Source organism: Molossus molossus, unplaced genomic scaffold (genome assembly GCF_014108415.1).
Source record: "Molossus molossus isolate mMolMol1 unplaced genomic scaffold, mMolMol1.p scaffold_m16_p_13, whole genome shotgun sequence".
Lineage (NCBI taxonomy): Eukaryota > Metazoa > Chordata > Mammalia > Chiroptera > Molossidae > Molossus > Molossus molossus.
Window position 1 is genome coordinate 84,262,511 of NW_023425348.1, and position 19,914 is coordinate 84,282,424.

General features: G+C 34.6%; 2 protein-coding genes across 2 annotated transcripts; both read right to left on the reverse strand.

The window, feature by feature from the left end:
• Positions 1-347: 347 nt before the first annotated feature.
• On the reverse strand, positions 348-1,304 carry LOC118628954 (olfactory receptor 10AG1-like). The gene has a single exon (XM_036260030.1). The coding sequence runs from the start codon at positions 1,287-1,289 to the stop codon at positions 348-350; it is 942 nt and encodes a 313-aa protein (XP_036115923.1). The 5' UTR covers positions 1,290-1,304.
• A 7,780-nt stretch (positions 1,305-9,084) lies between these two features.
• On the reverse strand, positions 9,085-10,041 carry LOC118628955 (olfactory receptor 10AG1-like). The gene has a single exon (XM_036260031.1). The coding sequence runs from the start codon at positions 10,024-10,026 to the stop codon at positions 9,085-9,087; it is 942 nt and encodes a 313-aa protein (XP_036115924.1). The 5' UTR covers positions 10,027-10,041.
• Between the last annotated feature and the right edge of the window lie 9,873 nt (positions 10,042-19,914).

Here is a 19,914-nt window from a genome sequence, read left to right on the forward strand (position 1 = left end):
CCAACCTGGTTTTAAAAATGGCTGTGGCAACTCTATGGAAGTGATTTCCAATATGTGCTATAACAGAGACTACATTACACATGAGTCTATTCCATTGAATCTTGTCAAAAGAATTTACCGAGGAGGAAATTTCACAATAAAAATTATACAGCTCTTGAAAAAGTGATGTGCTACTTGTGGACACATACATAACTGTATAACAGAAGAAAGAAAAGCCTCTCAATGTTATAAGTAGCATTTACTTTGGAAATGGATAAATTGAGTTTACGATACATAGCTGTTGAAAGTATATTAAACACCTATGAGACATCAATTGCTGTAAAGGTTTCATTTTGAAATGAAGTGAATTATTTACATAGCAGATTTTGCAGTGCCATAATGACATCCTTGTTCCTTAGACTGTATATCATGGGGTTAAATAAGGGAATTATGATAGTGTAGAAGAGAGAAAGCACTTTGTTGGTTCCTGCTGAGTCTTGGGTCTTGGGTCTCAAATATGTGATAATGGCTGATCCAAAGAAGAGTGCCACAACTATAAGGTGAGATGAACAGGTGAAGAAGGCTTTGGCCTGACCTCTGGTGGATGGCAATTTGAGAATCGTAGAGATGATTTTGCCGTAGGAGAGAAGAATCAGTAGAAATGGAACCATGACAAACAACACAGCAACTATGTAGACCATCATTTCATTTACAGAGGTATTCCCACAGGTCAACTTGAGTACTGGGGGGATGTCACAGAAGAAGTGGTTGATGAGGTTAGAACCACAAAAGGGCAGAGAGAATATCTGGAATGTCTGCCCTATTTGGACTGGAACCGCACTGACCCAGGAGCCAGCTACCAGCTGGACACAGACCTTGTGGTTCATAACTAGGGGGTAGTGCAGAGGGTTACAAATGGCCACATAACGGTCATAGGCCATTACAGCCAAAAGGAAACACTCAGTTGCTCCCAGCATATGTACCCAACACATCTGTGTAGCACAGGCAACAAAAGATATTGCTCTTCTCTGGGTCCAAAGATTGGTGAGCATTCTAGGGAGCGTAACGGATACATAGCAGATTTCCAAAAAGGAAAAATTGCCTAGAAAAAAATACATGGGAGACTGGAGAGCAGGGTCCAGTTTTGTTATTAGAAATATGGTGCCATTGCTTATCAAGATAATGATATAGATGATTAAGAATAATCCAAATAGAAACCCCTGGAGATGGGGAACTTCAGCAAAGTCCAGGAGAATAAATTCCATCAATGCAGTTAGATTTTCTTCTGTTATTTTTTCTGGGTGTTTCATCTGTGGAAAGAGGACATTTAATTTACTGTGTGCTTCTATTTCTACCTTCATGGATCAGTTCGTCTTTAAATTGTATGTGGACATTGAGGATGGTTTTCACGATCACTACACTTGTTTCTAATTTAACAGTGGTATTATTGATATATTTCTCATCTTGTCAGTGTAGATACTGTGAATTATCACTGTAAAGTTCCCTGAAATTTTTGTTAAGATCATGTTTGTACTTTCTAAATACAGTCATGGATAAACCAAACTATGTCCTGCTCAGCACAGACCCTGGCAAACTTGGGAGTCGTTGAAGATAAACCCCTGCTTTGCCATATGATCTGACTTTTAATGAACCACATTTCTTGACAATCCAGCTCTGTATCAAAAACTGTCTTCCTCATCCATTTTCAACTGCCTACTGCAATCCTTCATTTCTCTGCCATCACTCGACTATCCTGAACGTACATTTTCTTATTATACATTTCATATTATTAGGTCATTTACAAAAGACAGAGAATATTTTAGTGTACAAAGTGGAATAAAACAAATGATTTTTTAGTAGACTACTGATTGGGGAATATAAGGGAGTGTTATTCAGGAAATGGTGCCTGGGAACACACATTCAAACACAAATAGAAAAGAGGAAAACCCTGGGAAACAGGAATGGCCTGGAATGTGTGTTACCTGTGTGTATGTGTGTGGGCAGGGGGAGAAATTCATTGCCTGTGAAGCTTATGTGGTGTTTTTTGCCTCTCCACTACTTTTGTTGTTCCTTAAAAAACAAGAAAGCTTTAACTAACCATTTATAAACTCCCTTTAAAATAGGTGAAGAGCCCTGGCCGGTTTGGCTCAGCAGTTAGAGCGTCGGCCTGCGGTCCTGAGAGACCCGGGTTCGGTTCCCGCTAAGGGCGCGTGCCTCGGCTGCAGTTTGTCCCCGGCCCTGGTCGGTTGTGCAGGTGGCAGCCACTCGATGTGTTCCTTTCACATCGATGTTTCTCTCTCTCTCTGTTCCTCTCTCTCCCTCCCACTCTACCTGAACAAAAAATGGAAAAATGTCCTCGGGTGAGGATAAAAAAAAAAAAAAAAAAAAAAAAAAGGTGAAGATATTGAGACTCACTAATGATGGGTACTTTGACCATTTATACAAAGGTGTTATGATTGTAGGTTTTTAAATTTATTGGACTTGAGTTTGAATCTTAACTCCAAAATCTGTGTGAAATAAAGAAATTGATCACTTTTTCAAAAGTTTGTTTTCTTATTTGTGATAATCAAATAAAATCATATTATTACAATTGCCTATCAGTTTTAACCTGTTCATTAATTATGGTTTTATAATTATAATTATAAATATGATATTACATTTTTTCACTTATTATTATTTTTTCTTCATTTTTTTTTATCTTTACCTGAGGATATTTTTTGCATTTATCTTCATATAGAGCAGGAAGGAGAGAGAGAGAAACATCGATGTGAGAGAGACACATCGAGTGTTTGCCACCCAAACAATCCCAACCAGGGCCAGGGACAAACTGCAACCAAGATACGTGCCCTTATTGGGAACCAAACCCTGGACTCTCCGGTCTATGGGTCAACGTTCTAACCGCTGAGCCAAAACAGCCAGGGCTGATATTATATTCTTTAATTTTTAGTCCCCAGGTTGTATAACACATTGCTTAGCAAAATTATACTTAATAAATTATTAAGTTTCTTGGTGGTGGTAAGTTTTTCCATTCTTTTCTTTCATTGGGGCCAAGACTAGAGTAAGGTAGTGACACCCCATGGGTACAACACTTAAGAGGCACTCACTCTTTTTCAGGACAGGCTAATTCTGCATCATACAATCCTGAAAGTATGTTCTTCCTTAGATATTGCATCACAAGTATCTCTTGACTAAAGATTGGACCCAGCCCTGCCTTTCATTTCTTGTCCTGGTGTGTTTGAATCATGTCCACCAAACACAGTGTAACTATGGTGTCTTGGATAAGCAACATATTCCTCCCAAGATAGACAGGGTTTGAATTATAGCTTCCCCCTTGCTAGCTGTGTGACCTCATGCAAGTTGTTTAATTGCCCCGTTCACTTCAGTTTGAAATTGGCTAACAAACCTATAAATACTTAGGATTGTTACATGAATGAATTCATTTACTATATCCAAAGCAAGTTAAAGAAATCCCAGCATTTATACAAATATTTCTAAATTCTAGCTGTTATTGTTATTACAAACTAATTTTTATTTTTCTAAACCTTACTCTCTATTTTAAGCTGCATAAAAAAAATATCCTCCAATTTACTATTTCTTTTTCTTTTATTTTCAATCCTCGACCGAGGCCATTTTTCTACTTATTACTCAGATAGAGTGGAAAGGAGGGAGAGGAAGAGAGAGAGAGAAGAATCGATGAGAAAGGGACACATCGAGTGGCTGCCTCCCTCACGACCCAACCAGGGCCGGGGACAAACTGCAAAGGAGGTATGTGCCCTTAGCAGGAACCGAACCCAGGTCTCTCTGGATCACAGGCTGACACTCTAACTGCTGAGCCAAACTGGCCATGGCAATTTACTATTTCTTTGTATCACATGTTTAATGTGAGAAAGGACTGAGATCTTAAGCAATCATCAAATTGTTTTATAAGTCTCTATTAATTCTTTGCCAGTTTTTTGGCTTATACTCTAATCTGCAGACGTAACACTAACATTACACATTGTCCAGCCCACACTGTTGCAATCTGGCTACGTCCTTTTAATGCCTTTCTTTTATTATCACTAAATGATTCAAGAAGCAAGGACTGTGACATTTTATATTTGGGAACAATATAGATCTTAGAAAATGCCTTATTCCAACACTAAGTAAGACACCAAACACTGTTTAAGTAAAATCATTATTCTTAAAATGGAGAAAAAGGTAAATGTACAATGTAATAAAATTCCAATTATTATGGATCACATTTATTAATGGAAGCATTTAATATAAATAATTTAACCCTTATTCCTTGAATAAAATGACTTCTGGTGCCAAAAATATATATAATGTGTAACTATGCAAACCTAATTTTTGATGATGAAGGCATAAATCTATAACACGAAGTGTGTAAGATGTATGGATGTTTTTCTTGAGAGGGGAGCAAGGTAGAAAAAGCAGAGGTTTACTTTTGTGCTCTAACAAACGTATCTATTTTGCTCTCTTTTCTTGTAAATGTTTAAGTTCTTATTAATCAAGGGAAATAAAATTCAATGTATAATCGTTTTATTTTAAATTCCAGTCTCCATTTCTTGAACAAATTCAAATAATAAAGGGAATGTGTACAATATTCGAAGTTGTTAGATATAGGAAGCTACCCCAGCTTCAGCTGTATTTATATATTTGATATAAAATATGATATTAAATCCTGAAATTAATAAAACACCATATAAAACTTAGACATTTCTATATGTTCAAAAGTCCTTAATTTCTATTACATTAAAACATCCTTAATTTCATTGTTTTTTTCTGTGAAATAAATGTTCTTTGCATTTCTTAATGGTTGTTGTCGTTTATTCTACGGGTTGTTTTATATTAATTTTTCTATTAAAATATCAAGGTGAATACATAAATATTATACTTATTCGTTACATGTTGGCTTAAAAGGAAGTTTTCTATAATTTTACCTATACCTCAAAAATATTCTTCAATATTACAGTTTTAAGTATTTCAAAATGATTTAATATCATGATTTATCATTTCATTGTAAATTTTATTTAATAGGATTAGAATATGTAGGAGTTGCTTTAATATGAAGATAAATTTTCTACTATAATTTAAACAATAATTTAAAATTTAAAAATATGAACTAAAGCTTAATATCTTATACAGTAGTTCATACTTACCTTTTTAATTTGGGATGTTGTTGATTTTTCTTACAATAGAGGGTTTAATATTTAAATGAATGTGGGTAAAATACTTGTTTCCTCAAAGATATCCAAGCCACCTTTCAAGTATTCTGTTCTTTATATATTTAAGGTGTTCTTTAAATAAAAGTTGTCATGTCTACCCCAGGGATCTCTTCCACCTAACACAATAAAACTTTTAATTACAGTTTCAAACTTCTAATAAAATGAGTATCTGGCCTAAGTCCAGCTGAGATGATAGAAAAGATCCCAAGCAAACAATTCTGGGATGCATTTTTAAAAACACTTTCATTGTTAAAGGATCTTGGCTTGGAATCAATTTCTATGACAAAAATAAGATGTTGCTTCACATTATTTAGTAAACAGTGATTTCTGAGGGTTTATGCTTATGAAGGGAAAACATGTGCAAGGACAGGAACCCCTACAGTCGTGTGATACCGGAGGGTGACTAGGAATGTTTATCACAAAGTATCAGGAGCCCCTTGCCATAGAGGAAACCCAGAGAGGAGTGAGCTGTGGGAGGCCCCAGGCGAACCCATGTGCACACAGTGGTGCTGAGAGATGGACAGCCAGGGCGCATGCGCACCGAGGAGCAGCCCAGCTGCACTGGCTTCCTGAGCCTCATAGCTGCACAGCACAGGTCGTGCTCAGAGACAGAGATCCGCGGATGCCACGGAGTATAAATCCCAGAAAAAGTCTCCAGTCCAAGTGAGAATTCATCATTTAGTCAAGAGAGCTTACCAGATGGGCTAATTATGGAAGTATGAAATAAATGCGATTGGGACAATTTAGCAGTCTTCGAGAAAAAAAGAATAAACTTTTAAAAATACTTTATGCTGCAGCGAGAATAACTCCAAGTAATGCACCTTTAAAGATTTTAGAGTGGAAATTATAGAAATATTCTATGAAAAGAAGGTTTTTATAATTTTGGAGTAAGGAAAGTATAACTCTAACTCAAAATTTATATATATTTCTATTCCTGTAACTATTTCACTTCTGTTTTACATCACTACCCCTTACCTGCATCTCATAACCCAAACACTATTGGGGTTTCTGCGTGAATCTGTGCTACTCAAATAACTACTTTTGTTTTGTTTTTAATCTCAAATAAATGCTGTTACCTCTCACTTTGGCTTTTTATGTTTAAGATTAATAGAACCTGTCTTCCCCCCAACAACGAATAAGGTGGTTTGGAAAATAGAGGTTAGAAAGAAAAAAAGTATGTGTTTTAAAGCAAATAAAAGTACAAAGAGAAGAAAGATGACAAAGAAATGAGAAATCTCATGTTGTATACTATCTTCACTCTAAAGTTCTTTTTTTTCAAACCTCACCAGGGACACTTTTGCATTTACCCTCAGATAGAGCGGGAAGGAGAGAGGGAGGAAGAGAGAGAGAGAGAAACATCAATATGAGAGAGACACACTGAGTGGCTGCCACCGGAAAGACACCAACCGGGCCCGGGGACAAACTGCAACTGAGGTACATGCCCTTAGTGGGAACCAAACCCGGCACTCTCTGGTCCAGGGGCCGATGCCATAACCACTGAGCTAAATCGAACGGGGCAACTCTACACTCTTAATAAGAAAGTCACTTCTAAAAATATGTTTCAGGGGAAAGAAATCATAGACTTAATCTCTGTTAAGGCAGCATATCTCTTTTCTATAGTGAGCCATAGAAGCATATATAAATAAAGATAAAGCAGTATTTTGCTTATTAAAAGGGTTTGGCCCAAATAATGTTCAGTCATTAATCTGATTAATTATTAACACAAACATGTTGTACTTATTTAGGGTACTATGATCTGTGAAGTATTTTAGTACCAATTTTATTTTTAATTTCCTCTATCACAAAGAAAGTGAAAAATTAAAATTTAACTTTGATTTGAGTGCAAATTTTGACCTGAAATACATCTTTACATGGTGAGTATCTGTTGCATCTTGAATCTCAGAGATCTACAGCATTCTAAAATAAATTTAAAAAATCAATGCAAAAATCAAAGTGACATAAAAATTCACACTTTTCCAGATTTAGTTATTATTGCTTTTTTTCCTCCTCCATAGAACAGTTTAAGTACATGTGCTTTTGCATGTATATGTAAGAAACCTTTGTTTTAGAAATAATTGATATTATTTTCTCAAAACTGAAACTCATATCTCTTGGCTCCAATAACAGCAGCAGACATGATATGCTGTGTCCGGTGTCATTCTATTGTGCACACTCCATCGGTTTACTTACTGACCTCCAGTACTTGCCTGTGTTAGATGAAACGCATGTGCAGAGTGGTGCATAGCCTTCAGTTGAGTAGGGGCTGCCTCTATGTTGTGCTGTGCAGGTTTTATGGACAGAAAGTATTTGTTTGATCAATTATTTGTCTTATTCAGGGAAAATATTTTCCTAAGTGGGTTGAGATGGTGAAACCTCAAAACATATCTATTTTATTGCTATTAAGTTTGAATAGATTTAAATGATCTTAATTTCACATATACCTTAGTTAGTGTTTCAACAGTTAACATTTTAAGTGTTTTAGGTTTTTAATTTCTTTTTCTTTGTCATTTCTGGATTTGTTTAAATTATTTTTGCAAGCAAGTACACAAAAACATTGTAATGCATTTTTTTGGGGTACTGAACAAGAGACATGTGCCCAATTTATGAATTTACCACTATTGTAATCTCTGATAATCATGCAAATTTTATTTGTTTCTTTTTGTTATTTCAAAGACCAAAAACTCATATTTGTCATTGCCTGTATAATTTTTATATTGCTAATTATCTTTCTAATTTGTCAACACTGAGAACCCTTTTATCGATTCAATACTTGCTTACATTTTTCTTTCTTTTATGATTTGAGGATTGTTCCTGGTACTGGAGATCGGTTTTGTCTCTATGTGAAGCATTCATTAGATGAGCATGAAAGTTTGAAAAAATATAAATAGAGAAATAGCATACATCACTAACCTTTGTGATTTTCCTTATTCATAATGAATACGAATGTATTGTTTGCTTTATACAATTACATAAATATCTCAGGTTTATTGTATTAAAGTGTAAAATTTCAGTAAAACAAAAAAAAATAATAGAATGATTTACTCAGATTTTTCCATAATTAAAATTGATGATTATATCTTTATCGATCATTTCTAATATGCGTTTCTATGTCATATGCAAGGTATCTGTGTAATATCTGTGTTTCTATAGGAGGTACTTTTATAAATATTTATTTCTTTTTCCCTAGTTTTCCTATTCCAGGTATCATCTCTAGAAAATATACTTAAAATAATAACTTGTGGACATTTCCATCACTACATCTAATCTCTCCTTATTATATGCAAATATTGTAAAAATGATTGTTTTATTATACGAATGGATTATATTATGTAAAATATTTAATTTGATATACACATATAGCCTAATATTCCCTAGTATCATTGTACCAACATCATTTATTTATAAAACCACATTCGTAACAAAAAGTGCATTTTTCTCTAAAACAAAGATTATCTGTAGAATCATGGCTAAGCCGATATATATATATATATATATATATATATATATATATGATTTTAATTAATGTTCCATCACCAACCTGGTTTTAAAAATGGCTGTGACAACTCTATGGAAGTGATTTCCAATATGTGCTATAACAGAGACTACATTACACTTGAGTCTGTTCCATTGAATCTCGTCAAAAGTTTTTACCAAAGAGGAAATTTCACAATAAAATTATACAGCTCCTGACAAAGTGACGTGCTACTTGTGGACACATACATAACTGTATAACAGAAGAAAGAAAAGGCTTTCAATGTTATAAGTAGCATTTACTTTGGAAATGGATAAATTGAGTTTACGATACATAGCTGTTGAAAGTATATTAAACACCTATGAGACATCAATTGCTGTAAATGGTTTCACTTTGAAATGAAGTAAATTATTTACATAGCAGTTTTTGCAGTGCCATTATGACATCCTTGTTCCTTAGACTGTATATCATGGGGTTAAATAAGGGAATTATGATAGTGTAGAAAAGAGAAAGCACTTTGCCAGTTCCTGCTGAGTCTTGAGTCTTGGGTCTTAAATATGTGATAATGGTTGATCCAAAGAAGAGTGCCACAACTATAAGGTGAGATGAGCAGGTGGAGAAGGCTTTGGCCTGACCTCTGGTGGATGGCAATTTGAGAATCGTAGAGATGATTTTGCCGTAGGAGAGAAGAATCAGTAGAAATGGAACCATGACAAACAACACAGCAGCTATGTAGACCATCATTTCATTTACAGAGGTATTCCCACAGGTCAACTTGAGTACCGGGGGGATGTCACAGAAGAAGTGGTTGATGAGGTTAGAACCACAAAAGGGCAGAGAGAATATCTGGAATGTCTGCCCTATTTGGACTGGAACCGCACTGACCCAGGAGCCAGCTACCAGCTGGACACAGACCTTGTGGTTCATAACTAGGGGGTAGTGCAGAGGGTTACAAATGGCCACATAACGGTCATAGGCCATTACAGCCAGAAGGAAACACTCAGTTGCTCCCATCATATGTACCCAAAACATCTGTGTAGCACAGGCAACAAAAGATATTGCTCTTCTTTGGGTCCAAAGATTGGTGAGCATTCTTGGGAGTGTAACGGATACATAGCAGATTTCCAAAAAGGAAAAACTGCCTAGAAAAAAATACATGGGAGACTGGAGAGCAGGGTCCAGTTTTGTTATTAGAAATATGGTGCCATTGCTTATCAAGATAATGATATAGATGATTAAGAATAATCCAAATAGAAACCCCTGGAGATGGGGAACTTCAACAAAGCCCAGGAGAATAAATTCCATCAATGCAGTTAGATTTTCTTCTGTTATTTTTTCTGGGTGTTTCATCTGTGGAAAGAGGACATTTAATTTACTGTGTGCTTCTATTTCTACCTTCATGGATCAGTTCGTCTTTAAATTGTATGTGGACATTGAGGATGGTTTTCACGATCACTACACTTGTTTCTAATTTAACAGTGGTATTATTGATATATTTCTCATTTTGTCAGTGTAGATACTGTGAATTATCACTGTAAAATTCCCTGAAATTTTTGTTAAGATTATGTTTGTACTTTCTGAATACAGTCATGGATAAACCAAACTATGTCCGGCTCAGCACAGACCCTGGCAAACTTAGGAGTTGTTGAAGATAAACCCCCTGCTTTGCCATATGATCTCACTTTTAATGAACTACATTACTTGACAATCCAGCTTTGTATCAAAAACTGTCTTCCTCATCCATTTTCAGCTGCCTACTGCAATCCTTCATTTCTCTGCCATCAGTTGACTAACCTGAACGTACATTTTCTTATTATACATTTCATATTATTAGATCATTTGCAAAAGATAGAGAATATTTTATTGTACAAAGTGGAATAAAACAAATGATTTTTTAGTAGAGTACTGAGTGAGGAATATAAAAGAGTTTTGTTCTGGAATAGTTGCCTGGGGGCACAGATTCAGAAAGAAACAGGGAAGAGGGTAACCCTGGGAAACAGCAATGGCCTGGAATGTGTGTTACCTGTGTGTGTGTGTGTGGGCAAGGGGAGAAATACATTACCTGTGATGTTTATGCAGTGTATGTGTGCCCCTCCACTACCTTTGCTGTTCCTTTAAAAAAAATCACATTAGGTAACCATTTATAAACTCCCTTTAAAAAAGGTGAAGATATTGAGACTCACTAATGATGGATACTTTGACCATTTACACAAAGGTTTTATGATTGCTAGGTTTTTTAATTTATTGGACTTGAGTTTGAATCTTAACTCCAAAATCTGTGTGAAATAAAGAAATAGATCATATTTTCAAAGGTTTGTTTCCTTATTTGTGATAATCAAATAAAATCATATTGTTACAATTGCCTATCAGTTTTAATCTGTTCATTAGTTATGGTTTTATAATTATAATTATATATATGATATTACATTCTTTCACTTTATTATTATTTTTGTTATAATTTTTTTTTTTCCTCATTGGAGGACATTTTTTGCATTTATCTTCAGATAGAGTGGAACGGAGAAAGGCAGGAAGAGAGAGAGAGCAACATCGATGTGAGAGAGACACATTGACTGGTTGCCACCCAAACAATCCCAACCAGGGCCAGGGACAAACTGCAACCAAGATATGTGCCCTTATTGGGAACCAAACCCGGGACTCTCCGGTCCATGAGCCAACGCTCTCACCGCTGAGCCAAACCAGCCAAGACTGATATTGTATTCTTTAATCTTTAGTCCCCAGGTTGTATAACACATTGCTTAGCAAAATTATACTTAATAAATTATTAAGTTTCTTGGTGGTGGTTAGTTTTTCCATTCTTTTCTTTTATTGGGGCCAAGACTAGAGTAAGGTAGTGACACCCCATGGGTACAACACTTAAGAGGCACTCACTCTTTTTCAGGACAGGCTGATTCTGCATCATACAATCCTGAAAGTATGTTCTTCCTTAGATATTGCATCGCAAGCATCTCTTGACTCAAGATTGGACCCAGCCCTGCCTTTCTTTTCTTTGTCCTGATGTATTTGAATCATGTCCACCAAGCACAGTGTAACTATGATGTCTTGGATAAGCAACATATTCCTCCCAAGATAGACAGGATTTGAATTATAGCTTCCCCCTTGCTAGCTGTGTGACCTCATGCAAGTTGTTTAATTGCCCTGTTCACTTCAGTTTGAAATTGGCTAACAAACCTATAAATGCTCAGGATTGTTACATGCATGAATTCATTTACTATATCCAATGCAGGTTAAAGAAATCCCAGCATTTATACAAATATTTCTAAATTCTAGCTGTTATTGTTATTACAAACTAATTTTTATCTTTCTGAACTTTACTCTCTGTTTTAAGCTGCATGAAAAAAATATCCTCCAATTGACTATTTCTTTTTCCTTTTTTTTCAATCTTCGACTGAGGCCATTTTTCTACTTATTGCTCAGACAGAGTGGAAAGGAAGGAGAGGAAGAGAGAGAGAGAGAAGAATCGACGAGAAAGGGACACATCGAGTGGCTGCCTCCCTCACGACCCAACCAGGGCCCGGGACAATTGGCAAAGGAGGTATGTGCCCTTAGCAGGAATCGAACCCGGGTCTCTCTGGACCACAGGCTGACGTTCTAACTGCTGAACCAAACTGGCCATGGTAATTTACTATTTCTTTGTATCACATGTTTAATGTGAGAAAGGACTGAGATCTTAAGCAATCATCAAATTGTTATACAATTCTCTATTAATTCTCTGCCAGTTTTTTACTTATACTCTAATCTGCAGACGTAACACCAATATTACACATCATTGTCCAGCCCACACTGTTGCAATCTGGCTACGTCCTTTTAATGCCTTTCTTTTTTTTTTTTTTTACTATCATTAAATGATCCAAGAAGCAAGGACTGTGACTTTTTATACTTGGGAACAATATAGATCTTAGAAAATGCCTTATTCCAACACTAAGTAAAACACCAAACACTGTTTAAATAAAATCATTTTTCTTAAAATGGAGAAAAAAGGTAAATGTACAATGTAATAAAATTCCAATTATTATGGATCACATTTATTAATGGAAGCATTTAATATGAATTATTTAACCCTTATTCCTTGAATAAAATGACTTCTGGTTCCTAAAGTATATATAATTCCTAACTGTACAAACCTAATTTTTGGTGATGAAGTGATAAATCTATGACATGAACTGTGTGTAAGATGTATGGATTTTTTCTTGAGAGTGGAGCAAGGCAGAAAAAGCAGAGATTTACTTTTGTGCTCTAATAAAAGAATCTATTTTGCTCTCCTTTCCTTTAAATGTTAAAGTTCTTATTAATTAAGGGAAATAAAATATCAATATATTTTGATATTTCAATATATTTTGATATATCAAAATAAAATATCAATGTATATTAGTTTCATTTTAAATTCCAGTATCTATTTCTTGAACAAATCAAATAATGAAGGGAATGTGTACAATATTCGAAGTTGTTAGATATAGGAAGCTATCCAAGTTTCAGCTGTATTTATATAATTGATATAAAATGTCATATTAAATCCTGAAATTAATAAAACACCATATAAAACTTAGACATTTCTATATGTTCAAAAGTTCTTAATTTATATTACATTAAAACATCCTTAATTTTATTGTTTTTTCTGTGAAATAAATGTTCTTTAGATTTCTTAATGGTTGTAGTACTTCATTCTATGGGTTGTTTTATATTAATTTTTCTATTAAAATATCAAAGTGAATACATAAATATTATACTTATTTGTTACATGTTGGCTAAAAATGAAGTTTTCTATAATTTTACCTATACCTCAAAAATATTCTTTAATATTACAGTTTTCAGTATTTCAAAATGATTTAATATCATGATTTATCATTTCATTGTAAATTTTATTTAATAGGATTAGAATATGTAGGAGTTGCTTTAATATGAAGATAAATTTCCTACTATAATTTAAACAATAATTTAAAATTAAAAAATATGAACTAAAGCTTAATATCTTATAAAGTAGTTCATACTTACCTTTTTAATTTGGGGTGTTGTTGATTTTTCTTACAATAAAGGGTTTAATATTTAAATGAATGTAGGTAAAATACTTGTTTCCTCAAAGATATCCAAGCCAGCTTTCAAGTATTCTGTTCTTTGTATATATAAGGTGCTCTTTAAATAAAAGTTGTCATGTCTACCCCAGGGATCTCTTCCACCTAACACAATAAAACTTTTAATTACAGTTTCAAACTTCTAATAAAATGAGTATCTGGCCCAAGTCCAACTGAGATGATAGAAAAGATGCCAAGCAAACAATTCTGGGACACATTTTTAAAAACACTTTCATTGTTAAAGGATCTTGGCTGGGAATCAATTTCTATGACAAAAATAAGATGTTGCTTCACATTATTTAGTAAACAGTGATTTCTGAGGGTTTATGCTTATGAAGGGAAAACATGTACAAGGACAGGAACCCCTAGAGTCCTGTGATACCCGAGAGTGACTAGGAATGTTTATCACAAAGTATCAGGAGCCCCTTGCCATAGAGGAAACCCAGAGAGCAGTGAGCTGTGGGAGGCCCCAGGCGAACCCATGTGCACACAGTGGCTCTGAGAGATGGACAGCCGGGGCGCATGCGCACCGAGGAGCAGCCCAGCTGCACTGGCTTCCTGAGCCTCACAGCTGCACAGCACAGGTGTGCTCAGAGAGAGAGATCCGTTGATGCCACGGAGTATAAATCCCAGAAAAAGGCTCCAATACAAGTGAGAATGTATCCTTTAATCAACTGAGCTTACCAGATGCGCTAATTATGGAAGTATAAAATATATGCGATTGGGACAATTTAGCAGTTTTAGAGGAAAAAAGTATTAACCTAAAAAAATATTTTATGCTACAGCAAGAATAACTCCAAGTAATGCACCTTTAAAGATTTTAGAGAGTGGAAATGATAGAAATATTCTATGGAAAAAAGGTTTTTATAATTTTGGAGTAAGGAAAGTGTAACTCTAACTCAAAATTTATATATATTTCTATTCCTGTAACTATTTCACTTCTGTTTTACATCAATACCCCTTACCTGCATCTCATAACCCAAACACTATTGGGGTTTCTCCCTGAATCTGTGCTACCCAAATAGTGATTTTTGTTTTTTTTTATCTCAAATAAATTCTGTTACCTCTCACTTTGGCTTTTAGTTTTTTATGATTAATAGAACCTGCCTTCCCTCCACAATGAAAAAGGAGGTTTGGAAAATAGAGTTTAGAAAGAAAAGAAGTATGTGTTTTAAAGCAAATAAAAGTACAAAGAGAAAAAAGATGACAAAGAAATGAGAAATCCCATGTTGTATACTATTTTAACTCTACCATTCTTTTTTTTTTTTTTTATTCCTCACGGGAGGACACTTGCATTTACCTTCAGATAGAGAGGGAAGGAGAGAAGGAGAGAGAGAGAGAGAGAAACATCAGTGTGAGAGACACACACTGAGTGGTTGCCACCCACACAACCCCAACCTCTCGGGAAAAACTGCAACTGAGGTGCAGGCCCTTAGTGGGAACCAAACCCAGGGCTCTCTGGTCCAGGGACCGACGCTGAACCATTGGATCAAATTGGCCTGGGCAACTCTTTGTCATTTCTGAATTTGTTCAAATTATTTTTGTCAGTAAGTACATGAAAACATTTTTTTGTTACTGAAAAAGAGACATATGCCCTATTTATGAACTTACCACTATTGTAATCTCTGATAATCATGCAAATTTTATTTATTTCTTTTTGATATTTCAAAGACCAAAAACTCATATTTGTCATTGCTGGTATAATTTTTATATTGGTAATTATCTTTCTGATTTGTCAATACTGAAAACCCCTTCATTGATTCAATACTTGCTTACATTTTTCTCTTTCTTTTTTGATTTGAGGATTATTTCATTTATCTTAATTCAATATTCACTGATGGTCATTTATTTTTTAGTATGTCCATATTTATAGTCTGAAATTTGTGTACCTCAGTATCTATTGTAAAGGCCTTTTAGCTATGATTTATTTATTTGTTTACTTCTTAATAGTTAATTATTAGGGTTTTTTTTTTTATTACAGATGTTCCTCCTTTTTCCTCCTTTGACACCTTCCTCCCTGCTACCCCTCCCCCCAACCTTCACCATACTGTACTGTTGTCAGTGTCCATTGGTTATTCATATATGCATATGAGTTCTTTGGTTTATCTCTTTCCACCCTCTCACTCCTTTTCCCTATGAAGTTTGTCAGTCTGTTCCCTATTTCCATGACTCTGAATCTCTTTTGGTCAACAGCTTATTTTGTTTATTATATTTCACAAATAAATGAAATCATGTGATATTTATCTTTCTCTGATTGGCTTATTTTGCTTAGCATAATACTCTCCAGGTCCCTCAATGTCATTTCAAAGAGTAAGAGATCTTTCTTTCTTACAGCTGCCTAGTATTTTACTGTGTATATGCACCACTCATCTACTGAAGGACACTTGGTTGTTTCCAGATCTTAGCTATTGTAAATAATGCTGCTAAGAACATAAGGATGTATATATTCTTTCTGATTGGTGTTTCAGGCTTCTTAGGGTATATTCCTAGAAGTGGGATCATTGGGTCAAATGGTAGATCAATTTTTATTTTTTTGAGGAAGCACTAAATTGTTTTCAATTGTGGCTTCCCACTCTGCATGCCCACCAGCAGTGTACTGTAGTCCCCTTTTCTCTACATCCTTGCTGGCATTTGTTGTTTGATGATTTGTTGATGGCAGCCATTCTGGAAGGTGTGAGGTGATACCTCCTAATCATTTTAATTTGCATCTCTCTGGTGATTAGTGACATTGAGCACTTTTTCATATGTCTCGTGGCCATTTGTATGTCCTTTTTGGAGAAATATCTATTCAGGTCCTCTGACTTTTTTTTTTTTTTAAAGATGTTCCTTATTAAATTTTATTTATTTTTTCTTTATTGATATTAGACAGAGGAAGAGAGAGATTGAAACATCAATGTGAGATAATATCCATTGGCTGCCTCCTGCATGCACACCACTTTGGATTTGGCCCACAACCTGGGCATGTGCCCTGACTGGGAATAGAATTGGTGACCTCTTAGTGCATGGGTCAATGCTCAACCACTGAGCCAGACTGGCTGGGCTCTCTGACCATTGTTTAATAGAATTGTTTGTCTTCCTTTTGTTGAGTTGTATGAGTACTCTATATATTTTGGAAATCAACCCCTTATCTGATGTATCATTGGCAAATATGTTCTCCCATACAAAGTTCCTTTTTCATTTTGATGCAGGTTTCTTTTGCTGTGCAGAAGCTTATTAGTTTAATGTAGCTCCATTTATTTATTTATTTTTTCTTTCTTTCTCTTGCACTAGGCGATGTATTGGTGGAAAATCTGGTACGTGTGATGTCTGAGATTTTGCTGCCTACATTTTCTTCTAGGACTTTTAAGGTTTCATAAGTGACATTTAAGTCTTTTATCCATTTTGAGTTTATTCTGTGTATGATGTAAGTTGGTGGTCTAGTTTCATTTTTTTGCATGTAGCTGTCCAACTTTCCCAATACCATATACTGAAGAAACTGTCTTTACTCCATTGTATGCTCTTGCCTTCTTTTTGAAACATTAATTGAGAGCAATGTTTTGGGCCAATTTCTAGGTCCTCTGCTCTGTTCCATTGATCTAAATGCCTGTTTTTGTGCCAGGACCATGCTGTTTTGATTACAATGGCTTTGTAGTATTACCTGAAATCAAGAATTGTGATTCTTTCAACTTTGTTCTTTTCTTTCAGGATTACTGTGGCTATGCAGGGTCTTTTTTTGTTTCCATATAAACTTTGGAGTATTTATTCTAGATCTGTGAAGTATGCCGTTGGTATTTTAATGGGATTGCATTGACTCTATAGATTGCTTTGGGTAATATGGACATTTTAATTATGTTGATTTTTCCAATCCATGAACATAGCATATCTTCCACTTTTTTATATCTACCTCTATTTCTTTTTTCAATCTCTCAGGTCTTTTATTTCCTTGGTTAATTTTACTCCTAGGTATCTTAATTTTTTTGCTACTGTTGTTGCAATGGTAAATGGGTTTGTTTCATTTATTTATTTATTTTTAGGTTCTCTTTCTATGTGTTCGTTTTTAGTTATGTTTAAAAAAATGTGATACATATATAATGGAATACAACTCAGCCATTAGAAAAGATGAAATACTGCCAGGTGTGACAACATGAATGGATCTTGAGGATTTTATGCTAAGAGAAATGAGTCAGATAAAAAAAGTTAAGAACCGTATGATTTCACTCATATGTATGATAGAAAACTGAAAGCTACAAATGAACAAATAAGAAAAACAAACACACAAAAACTCATAGATGGACAACAGAATGGTGTTTAGCAGAGGGAAGGAGGTGGGGAGTAGCAAAGGTACAAGGGGACAAATATATGGTGATAGAAGAAGATTTGACTTTGGATGGCATGTGTACACAATGCATGCATCATATAAATAATGTATCATAGAATTGAACACTTGAAACCTATATAATTATATTAACCATTGACCCCAATAAATTTAATTTAAAAAAGAAATGACTCAAAATGTTATAGATTGATTCATTTTAGTTAATTAAATCTGTTGTTTTTTAAGAAATTAAAGATGAATTAGCTGATATTAAAATTTCTTTGCTTGATGCTAAATATTCTTTAAGAAGTCAGAAAGGGAAAAATGGAAGAATTTTTCTTTGCTATGTAGTTTTATATTTACTGAATAAAGTTATTTCTTTTGATTTACATATTATATTCTCTTTGTAATAAATAAAAACAAAAAATTAAATATACTATTAAATACATCAGAAATTATTTGAAATCCTGCCATTGTAAGGAAGCCAATATTTTCTTCTAATACAGAGAAGAGACTTGGAGGTGGTTTCCAGAGACAGGAATGTCGGGTGGGCAAAATGGATGAAGGTGGGTAAAAGATACAAACTTCCAGTTATAAAATAAATAAGTAATAGGGATGCCACCACGGTGACTCTATTTAACAATACCGTATTGTATATTTGAAAGTTTCTAGGAAAGTGCATCTTAAAGGTCCTCATTATAAGACAATATTTTTTTGTAATTATTTTGGTGACAGATGTTAAGTAGATTTATTGTGGTGATCATTTCACAATATATACAAACATCAACTCATTTTTTTGTACATCTGAAAGCAATATAATGTTATATACCAATTATACCTCAACTAATAAAAGAAAATAGTTGTTTTTTTGTGTTTTACATATTATAATATCTTTGTAACAAATTTAAACTCCAAATAAATACCTGATTACTAAATCAGAAAGTATTTTCAATTATACTACTCTGAGGAAGGCAAAATTTTATTCTAATCCATTCCTCCCAGATATTGCTAATACAGACAGGTACATGCAAAATACTACATGAAATTATGGGGTGCTATCCTTCTTTGTTTTATAAAAATGGAGTTATGAGATGCATGCATTTACATTCTTTCTCCCATGTCAAGAAAGCATGGGATATCTTCAGTGAAGTAGATCTGAACCATTGTCTTGAGAAGCTCCGCAGTGTTGTCTGGTGCAGATGTTTTCCAGTGTCTTAATCAATTCCAGCTGAGAGTGTCTTCCCTTTCCTTCCAGATTGCTTTTGCATTATTAAAAAAACCTTTAATAAACATTCTTGAGCCCGGCCAGTGTGGCTCAGTGGTTGAGCATCAACCCATGCACCAAGAGGTCACCTGTTAGATCCCTGGTCAGGGCACATGCCCAGGTTGTGGGCCTAATCCCCAGTGGGGGACATGCAGGAGGCAGCCAATTGATGTTCTCTCTCATCGATGTTTATATATCTCTCTCTCCATCTCCTTTCCTCTCTCTCTAAAAAATGAATAAATAAATAAAAATTCTTGAGCAAACATATGTAATACTTATTCTTGGGCAAATATGATTTCAACCAGTTGAGGTTACTTTAATGCAATTATTAAAATAAAAGGATACTTATTTTGGTTTTACGTTCAATGAAAAAAAAAAACCACAAAAACAACAACACTCACCAAATCATTGTCCCGAAAGGATACAAAAATCATTCCAGATGAGTCACACAAAAGCAATTTAATGAAAAGAGTATATGGTGTTATTTTCTTTGACCTACTGTAACAAATTACCACAAATTGAGTGGCTTAAAACAACCCAATTTAGGTCTCTCACAGTTCCAGAACTCGGAGTCCAAAATCACAGTGTTGGCA

Excerpts from the sequence above, each read along its gene's own strand:
- LOC118628954 (XM_036260030.1), bottom strand. The coding sequence starts at position 1,289 with ATGAAACACCCAGAAAAAATAACAGAAGAAAATCTAACTGCATTGATG.
- LOC118628955 (XM_036260031.1), bottom strand. The coding sequence starts at position 10,026 with ATGAAACACCCAGAAAAAATAACAGAAGAAAATCTAACTGCATTGATG.